Source organism: Coregonus lavaretus (genome assembly GCF_964263955.1).
Source record: "Coregonus lavaretus genome assembly, chromosome: 3".
NCBI classification, from domain to species: domain Eukaryota; kingdom Metazoa; phylum Chordata; class Actinopteri; order Salmoniformes; family Salmonidae; genus Coregonus; species Coregonus lavaretus.
This window is the reverse complement of record NC_139990.1, coordinates 74190633-74201028: the sequence shown is the minus strand read 5'-3', so window position 1 is coordinate 74201028 and position 10396 is coordinate 74190633. Positions and strand designations below refer to the sequence as shown.

General features: G+C 40.6%; 1 protein-coding gene across 1 annotated transcript; it reads right to left on the bottom strand.

The window, feature by feature from the left end:
• Positions 1-3608: 3608 nt before the first annotated feature.
• Positions 3609-8873, bottom strand: LOC311115440 (delta-type opioid receptor-like; the record flags this gene model as incomplete). The annotated part of the gene is made up of 3 exons (XM_084157308.1): positions 3609-4138; positions 4229-4584; positions 8638-8873. The coding sequence occupies 3 exons, from the start codon at positions 8871-8873 to the stop codon at positions 3609-3611; spliced, it is 1122 nt and encodes a 373-aa protein (XP_084013434.1).
• Positions 8874-10396: the final 1523 nt, after the last annotated feature.

Below are 10396 nucleotides of genomic sequence, written 5' to 3'. Positions count from 1 at the left end.
GGACAGAGGAGCCTCTTAAAGAAGGCAGGTCTGTGAGAGCCAGAAATCTTGCTTGTTTGTAGGTGACCAAATACTTATTTTCCACCATAATTTGCAAATAAATTCATAAAAAATCCTACAATGTGATTTTCTGGATTTATTTGTCTCAATTTGTCTGTCATAGTTGACGTGTACCTATGATGAAAATTACAGGCCTCTCTCATCTTTTTAAGTGGGAGAACTTGCACAATTGATGGCTGACTAAATACTTTTTTTCCCCACTGTAGTTATGTCTTCCCTATTTAACCCTCTGGCTCACACTGTGTGTTGTGCGTGTTTGTTCATGTTTTGGTTGTCATAGTGAGCCTGACTTCGTCCTACCTAACGCCTTGACATATATTTTTGCCTCTAAAAGTAAAAGTTAAATACAAACATTTGTAAGATATGGAAAATGATTCATTTGAAAATCCCCAATTAAATCAGATCTTTCAGCAATCTGACGGAGTTTGTTTTACGGAGTTGACAAAAATGTCATTTTTCTTCTTCATTCAAGTGGTATACACAGTAGCAATTTAGTTTTTCCTCAGTTGCTTTATGACTCTAAAATCCAATTAAATGTAACATATTTGAACCAAAATTCATATTAAATTGTAATCTTTCAGGCAGATGGAGTTGACAGTTTATGATTGTGACCATGGTGATTCCAATATTGTTTGTTTAAATCTATCAAAAGTAGAGAACTTTACACACCATGAGTGGTCTTGTTGCACTACATGTAATGAGGACATGAATAAGGGGTCCTTATGGTATAGGTATGACCCTTCTCATTCCTGATTAATTTAGGATTTTAGACAAATCTGACGGAGTTAACCAAATCTCCGGACACATCTTGTAGGAAGCAAAGTTTTGAGAGAAATATTCTTTAAAGTCACAGAGGGCTATAGCAAGAAACTACATACGATCATTTTTCAGTTAATATCCATTATTGCCAAAGAAGATTTTGCAGTTTTAAAAATAATTTCCTGTAATAAAAAATAAATAAAAATAATGGTTTATGAAGTGTTCATATGCTATCTGGGGGGCCCGACCTCCAGGGGTGTGCTACGCCAGTGGTTGAACTGATGTCTGTGCCCAGTGGGTGGTAGCATATTGGTCATTATGCAACAATACCATCACAAGTAGAGTATAGATAGAGGATTTGTATACAGTAATATTTTACAGTTGAAGCTTTAAGCTACCTTGACAGCACATTACCACACAATCCTTTACAGTATCACTTAATAAATACAACAACAAAAACATGAACCTTCAAAACAAAAACGTCAAACTTCACAGTCAAAAGAGAAAGCCCTGACAAAGAAGAAATGACACAAACTGGGGGAGTTTCCACTTTTTCAGGAGGAGCTGCTACTGTTTGTTGTTTGTTTGTTCTTGCCCAAGTTTCTGCAGCAGGTGTTTATCATAATTCACGGTTCAGGAGTTCTGGTCATGTGTTCATGAGTGAAAAGACTGATCAGAAGAGAAGCTTTGAGTGCTGAGAAACACTGCCATTTCACTGCCATTTTCAATGCCATTGTTTTTTGGCCAAAGTCTGAAAAGACTCCTTGCTCATTAATTCAATAAATCGAGTCTGAAGCAATTAAATCCTTCTCCCTTTAAAGAAAACAGAATGTCAGTGCCACTCCACTCACCTTAAAGTTCTTCTGACCAAAGCTTAAGTTTGTTGTGTACAGTGCGGTTTTTAGTGGTGAAAAGGCAGAGTGACAGCTGGAGGCTAAACACCATGTGTCAGCTGTGCAGTGGTGTGACAGTGAATCCATGCTGTCAGACTCAATCAGCTCGGCTCTCTCATACACCGGCTGCAGTCCTGTGTTTTAAGTCAATTTCCTCAAATCTCTTGTATTTATTGTATGACACGACCGTCGAACAATATTGCTGAGTTCATACGAAATGTTACCTAAAAAATGTGACTAGCATGGATGATAGGGCAACATTTTGATTTTCGCCTAAATAGACATACCCACACGTAATTATTTTTCATGAGATGGCCATAAACAATAACTGGTAATGTTGCATAGTTTTAAAAAGGTCTGGTGTATACTCACTTTTGAGGACACAAGTGCAAATACATAGTATAAATATTGTGAAAATATGAAAAATCATATATATTTTTCCTATTCAACAAAAGTGGAGCAAAAGGGCTTGAAATCACTGAAATTATTTCTAAATATAGTAACAATCAAGTTATAAAGGACTTACTGTAAGATTTCACATTTGTTATAACTGTAAAATATATATGATCATACTGACAGTACAATATTGACACTATTTCATATAACTGCCAACAGAGAATTTTCTCCTAAACGTCCACTGAGTGACGCAGAGACACCATTCAAATGTGTGCAGACTCGTTACAACTTCAACTTTAAGCACAAAGTCATTTTGGCCATCTGTGACCAAGAGAAAGTGGTATTAGAGCCATATATTCTGAGAGTTAGGCCAAGTTTTAGAATTTTGAATATTGTTCTAATTCTAGACATTCAGTTACATAGCTTTGTTTAAATATTCCCCATGTAATGTTAATGGGGAGCTAACATGGCTGCCATAGAATGATGAAATGTCATGTAAATGCATCATAATGAAGAAACTGCATTGGCCCAACTTTGTAAATACCTGCCTCTGACTGTTATTGTTTCAATTCTATGAAATTATTTCGTATTTTTTCATGTTGAGAGCTCTAAATCCAGCTGTGAATATCACAGCGAGATGAAACCACAATTGCTAGATCCACTAGATTGTTACCATTCATATGCCGTCTCACAGGCTGGGCTCACTCACTCAGAGGAAAATAACTCTTAGCAGAGTTGCCAACAACCGGATGTATCTGGTTTTCAGGGATAAAGCTATTTCAACCTAGCTTCCTTTTCCACTGAAAACCGGATGTGGGAACTTATGCCTGCTATGTTAGGTTAGAGGAAGAGTAAATCGAGTTTTTGTCTGGATAGGCCAGAAAATGTGACATCACGCCCTATGCAAATGTAGGGTGTGAAAGCTGACACTTCATGTCAGCCCTGCTAAGAGAGTGAAAGGGGAGAGCAGACAGAGGGGGCTTTCTGGCATTATAAGGCACAGGACCCTATGGCATTCACAGAGCGCTTTGTACACCAAAATGTCAGTCGGAACTGGTTCACTTAACATCTTTAACTATTCAATACAATATTTTCTCATTATTTTCATTATTTACACTGTTTACCTTGCAATTTAACTTACTCTGTCTGAAAATACATATTACAGAATAGTCACCTGGCATGACCTTTTCCCCTGGAGGATTCTGCCTCCAGTCCATGGCCCAACTCCTATGCAGGAGGCCTGAGCTGAACAACATCATAACCCAAAGTGATCGTTTCTGTGACTCTGCCTCTCAACACTGAAACAATCATAATGCACAAGATTTAGTGGGAAATGGTGATGTTGACAGACTTAGCATTGCAGTGGGTTTTGCCAGTAGTACTGTAGGTCTAAAGCCAGAGCTACTGTCAGAACTCTGTGGAGAACTGTGTGACATCAGTCTGTAAGTCGTCCTGGACTGTCCGTGAGCCGGAGTCTCCAGGCCGCTGCTCCATTCCTAGTCATACAGGCTTCCTCACCAACTCTCTCGGAGCACACACGGTGGTGGGCTCCCGCGTGGAGTTGCGGGCTCTGGAGAAGCTGCTCTGGTCCATGTTGGAGCGGAAAGGCAGGCAGAAATCCCTGAAGCACCTCTTGAAGTTCTCGTCTAGGAAGGCGTAAAGCAGGGGGTTGAGGCTGCTGTTCATGTAGCCCAGCGCAATGCACAGGTGCCAGCTGGCGATTACGTAGGGGTTCATGCTGTCAATCTGCACCATGGTCCTGAGGATGATAAAGATGTGGATGGGCGTCCAGCAAATTATGAATGCCGCCACCACCACCAGGACCATGCGGGTAATGCGCCGCATATTCCGATCTTTCTCCTTGGAGCCGGAGAGCAGACGGACACTCTTCAGGCGGAGAATCATCAGGCCGTAGCAGATGGTGATAACCAGGACTGGCACCACGAAGGCAAAGATGAACACGCAGATCTTAGTCACCGTGTCCCAGTACCAGTCTGGCTGAGGGAACTGCAGCATGCACCCTGTATTGCCTGAGGGATAAACAATCAAATGGTTAGCATATGGATATGTGGATGTTGGTGTCTGGAGCACATACGGTACAGCTCATATGGACTGCTCACCTTTGTCTGTCGCCTTGGTAACCGCCATGACCATGATGGGCACTCCGAAGGCAGAGGAGAGGATCCAGATGCACACGTTGATCATCTTGGCCTTGGCGGGTGTTCTAAAGTCCAGGGCCCTGACCGGGTGGCACACAGCGATGTAGCGGTCCACGCTCATCATGGTCAGGGTGAAGATACTGGTGAACATGTTGTAGTAGTCGATGGCGAGGATCACTTTACACAGAAACTCGCCGAAGGGCCAGGTGTTCATCAGGTACTTGGCACTCTGGAAGGGCAGAGTGCTGGTAGCCAAAGCATCGGCCAGGGCCAAGTTGAAGATGTAGATGTTAGTGGCTGTCTTCATTTTGGTGTATCTGGACAGAGAGAGGGCAATGTTGTTTATTAGCTTGGCAAATACTGCAGATCCAGGGTTTTCAGAAGGCAAGGTGTCTGTATTGCACTGAGGAGTAATTGACCCAGATATTGGATAATAGAGCACTCTCTTGTGTGGTCGTGAGTCTGGTTCAAAGAACAATAAAAACTGCCAATCCTCTCTTACTGTGCTAATGCATTCATTACAGATACACTTAGCGTGAGACCTTGATTTAGCCTTTTCAATCTACTGTTGATGACTGTGTTGTATTTGCACTGAGAATGTATTATTATGGAGTTTCAATATGGAGCTTTAATACTGTATGCTGTGCTTGAGGCCTTGCCAGTTTAGCTGTATGGAGATTTTTGGTCTTTGTTTAATGTCTTGTGTTCTGTCTGGCTTCACCTGAAAGCATCAGCTTATTGGTTATCATATCGAGTCCAACCTTCAGAGAGAGACATTGCTTAGAGTACATGCATCTGGTTCCCCAGGCGGGCAGATCCCACCCATTATACTCCCCTGACTGTAATGTTAATGAAAGAAAGTGGATCAAAGTGAGTGACATTGAGTGAGTCACCATTAAAATGCAGTATTGACACTTTTCTGAGTTTAGCATGGATTAAATGACAGATTAACATTTGAAAATGATAGTTGTCAGTCAGAGTTCCTTTGAAATGAGTTTGATGAGTCAGATTTGTGATGAGGGGGAAGTGCTTCCCAATTATCTAATCAACACGGTGTGATATCCGTCACACCAACGCACCCAACTTAACATCTTCTTAGTTACTCCACTTTGACTTTCCACAGGAAATGACATCATAATTTCATAATATCAGGATATTTTATCATACTATCTCTGTCAAGGCAAACTACTGAGGACTTGAACCTGTTTTATTCAAGTAGTTTTGGTGGGAAAGGTGGTAGGCTAGCGGTGCATGGTTAAATCACCGGGGAAGCCAATCCAGGAAAAAAAAGCCATATTACAACCTAGGTATTGTGATAATTGCGTTGTTTGCTCTATAACCTGTTAGTTCACATGCCTTGACACCGTGATATATAGGCCTAAGGTCGAGACAATAAGAAGACACAATGCAACCACACATTTGTTTCATTACAAAACTGGAGAGGAATATCTGTCCGGTGAAGTCCACAAAACATATTGCATGTAATAAACAGTTACATGACCTACAGCAGGGTTCTCCAACTGGCGGTTGTTTTATTTGCCCCCCCCCCAAGCTTTCTGAGCAAAATGACTTTTGAATTTTCATTGTTGGACATAAAAGACTGTAAAAACACCAGGAAATCAGCTCCAAGTGATTTTAATTTTAAAAATCTGTTCCCAAGTATTCCCACGCATAATAGAGAGACACTTGATCGTACACAAATGTAAGCAAGGTTTGAAATGATCATGTTTTAGTCACATATTATTGTGGTCAAATTGCAGTCTACAAATGATTTGTGATTATGTTCTAGCCCTGACCATCCACTCAAGAAAAAAATCGGTAACGTTTCCATCATTTTCAGACTACTAAACAACTATTGATTTAGAACCACGGAGAGTTACCGCAAGTCGCAAAGAAAACAGGCGCTGCCTCCACTGCACCATTTCAACTTCAACATTTCAACATCATCTAATCACCTATGCTTAGTTTTAATAAAGTGACAACTAAAAGATACAAAACATTATTTAGTCCAATCAACGTAAGCTAAATATGATGTGGCTGTCAGTGGCACTGATTTCTGTGTGTGTGTGTGTGTGTGTGTGTGTGTGTGTGTGTGTGTGTGTGTGTGTGTGTGTGTGTGTGTGTGTGTGTGTGTGTGTGTGTGTGTGTGTGTGTGTGTGTGCGTGTGATATGTGTGTGTGCGTGCAAGTAGAAAAAACATGTTGGCCACTACAGAGATTGAAGGAAAACCACATGTCCAAATCCCTATCTCCATCCATGGCTAATTTAGGAAAGGGACGATTTTAGCTAGCTAGCTAGCCACCAGAGTACAACAACACAACAAGATGCAACAATTCAAGTTTTTTTCTGTCAATAATTATGTTTGGCTTGTGATGTGATTGGTCTGAAGCCAAATCCAAACTGGCTTCCCTTGACACTTTTTTTGGTGCACCAGGACCATTCACAGCTGAGCTTACTCAGTTTAGCTCAATGCTGATTGGCTATTATTTTATTAGTTTTTTATCAAGGGAGGCTAAATTCTGCCCTTGCATTCAATGCTACGGGCGGCAACAATGCCATATGCTTTCTGACCAGACAGCATGAGATAGATAAGCTACACATACTGAGACAGAGGGGTGCTGTTTCGTTATATGGATGCTTTCTCCGGTGAGATACATTCAGCATTTATGAAACACAGAGAGACGAAAGATCAATATTTTTTTATAATATTTTTTGGGGGAATGCTGGCTTCCCTTGGCATCCATGAATACACACCATTGGTGGTAGGGGGATGAAGATATGGGCTGTGTCTGAAAACGTTACTAGCCATCAAATCCTTGCTTCCTCGTTCCTGCATCCTTGTTTCCTCAATTCCTCTTAACGTGGATTTGAGGATACAAGGATGGAGGAAGCAAGGATTAAAATGTTCGGAATTATGTTTTCAGACTCAGCCCATGTCATCATACTGATACACTGATTAATTGCCTCCTCTGGCCAAACCAGAAACTCCATCTTATCTCAGCCAAGTTTACTCTACAGTCTTGAATTTGGTGATTAGAACTTTGGTACTGTTTATTCAAGGCCCTGGTGCAGCCAGAAGAGAAGTCAATACTTCAAATCAAAGCTGAGTTCTATAGAGAGTACAGTACCAGCTTCATAGGCTACTGTATCTTTAAGGCCAAAAAATCACAGTTCACATTTTGCAACTTGACATAATATTCTGCAACAATTCACAATATCTTCACACACACTTAAAGTACATAACACAGCCAAACATGTAATAAGCGTCACATAAAAGCAACATAAGTTCAGTTGGCTACATTATAATGTATTAAACATAATGTATTAAACATTTATGATGAGATTGACAAGACATTGACCATTTTTGCTTGTGAATTTGTTATATAAATGTTTTATGTAAATGGTTTTCATTTAAATCGTTCCTACATGTCTTTGTGTCACTTACAGCCAGCTAGCACTTTACAATTTAACAGTGTTGTAAAGTAATTAAGTAAAACTACTTTAAAGTACTACTTAAGTAGTTTTGGGGAGTATCTGTACCTTACTATTTATATTTTTGACAACTTTTACTTTCACTCCCATACATTTATTTTATTTTATTCCCATACATTTTCCCATACATTTTCCCTGACAGCCAAAAGTACTCGAATGCTCAGGTAGGACAGAAATATGGTCCAATTCACACAACTATTCATATAACGCATTGTCATCCCAACTGCCTCTGATCTGGCGAACTCACTAAACTCAAATACTGTGCTTGTAAATTATGTCTGAGTGTTGGAGTGTGCCCCTGGCTGTCCATACATTTTAATAACAAGTAAATTGTGCCATCTGGTTTGCTTAATATAAGGAATTTGATGTATCGCATTTACTTTTACTTTTTACTTTTACTCAAGTGTGGCAATTGAGTAATCTTTCCACCACTGTACTTAAGTAAATTTAAAAACTGATACTTTTAGGCTTTTACTCAAGTAGTATTCACTGGCCGACTTTCACTTTTAATTAAGTCATTTTATATTAAGGTATCTTTGCTTTTATTCAAATATGACAATTGAGTACTTTTTCCACTAATGCAATTTAACTGCTTGATGCTAGAGCTTGGTGGATGGTAGGGCATGAGTGTGGTGGGTTGGTTGTCTCCATCTCTCACTATGAACCTGTGGCCCTATATAGCTATCCCAAATCATGTGAGTTAGATGGAGGATGCAAATGCCTCTAATCATATAATAAAACTATATCAGTTTACTTGTGGTGATATTCAACAAAAAAATGCAATCACTTTACAGTAAAAAATTGACATTTTAAGACTGCTTGTATCCATTATTTCCATTTGGGTCCCCAAAAGAGCTACAGTAGATAGGCTTTCTTACCTCACTACTCCATACATAACGAGGATGTTTCCAAGCAGTCCAACAACGCATATAATAGAGTAAAGAGCCGTTATAGATACTGCAATTATAATACTTTTGGTGTCCTTCGAAGAACCCTTCTCGGTGTCATTGCCTCTTGATGGCAGCCCTGTTGAATCCTCAAACAATGTGGCATTGAAAGGGATCACAGAATACAGGTCGGCAAAATCAGCTGCGGACAGGGTAGGGAACTCCATCATATTCAGGTGCGATATTAGCCTAGTAGATAAAACTTCGTTATAGTCAGTGGAGTCACTGGACCGGATTCCTTTCCTGTAGTGCAGACGCCTGTGGACACTGACGTCTCAGCCTCTGGCGAAGGTATGGAAAGATGTTCTGAAAGATAGATATCCGGTCCTCTCCCTGTGCGAGGTACGCGCAATGCAACGGGGTGGTGACGGAGGGGGCAAGTGCAGTCTACTTCCCTTGGCGAGGACGCACTGGTAGTAAGCAAGACACGGGTGGGTGTGCTTTATCGCTTAAGCTGCTCTCTAATGTTCTAATTGACAGTAGGCTAAATGGCACAGTTAATGGGCATCGAGGCGACAGCCTGCATGATAGCCTACCCTAATGGCAAAAATGCTAAAATGAAAGGCTGGTTGCTAAAATGAAAATAATGCGGTAAAACATTGCCTATTCTTTTCAGGCCCGCACAGTTTTCAAAAAAATTAATGGCTTGGTTTCAACAACCATTTCTAACCAAAATAACTGCTTAGGGACACTTATGACAGCAACAACAATGGGTCTCATTTACCAACCGTTCTTATGAAGTAATGTGTTCTTAAACCCCACTTACGCACTTTTTACGGAAGATTCTGACATTCACTAATGTTTTCTCATCTTGGATTTGTTCTTAGATAAGAACAAAATCCACGCACACTCAAGAGCATTCTTACGCACATTTGAGTTATGACAGTTCGCTCCAAATAATTGGTTACTGTATTTCATTAAATTTTACAATGATAGTATTTTACTGTAATATATTTCTGATCATTTGTTGAAAAAAATATCATAGTATGCAAAGAAACACTAACACTGCAATTTACATCAGCAATTAAGATGATTAAATCCTGCATTGTGTGGTGATTGATCGCGCTATTTATAGGGCCAAAATGGGCCTGTTTCTGCACATCAGGCATGCTATCAAAATGGCACATCTATTGCTGCTTGACGACATTGCCGAGCGTGCTCTGAGAAGGGAACGCATCTTTGAGGATCACGTTGATTTATTTGCAGAGACTGACGAGTACTTGATCGGACGGTTAAGGCTTCCAAGACACGTTTTAATGGAGCTCTACTATATTGCGGGTCTGCACAACGTAATCGGGGCAATAGACTGCACTCACGTGCGCATTAAGGCACCCTCACCAGACCCATTCCCATACCTCAACCGCAAGCAATATCACTCAATGTACAAGTCATCTGCGACTCCGACAACCATCTCTTGAACGTGGTCTCCCGCTTCCCAGGAGGTGCACATGACGCTTATATTTTGCAGAACAGTTCTGTGGGGATGCGCCTGGAACAAGGAGATGCTGGAGACGCATGGCTCATTGGTAAGCATCGTCCAGTAATTTCAAATTCCAATAGTTGTTTTCAAAAAGTGGGTTTCTTCATTAATGACTTATTTCATTAGGAGATCTGGGGTATGCCCTTGCGCCCTGGCTAATGACGCCACTAACAAACCCTCAGACGCACCGAGAGGCCTCTTATAACCAGA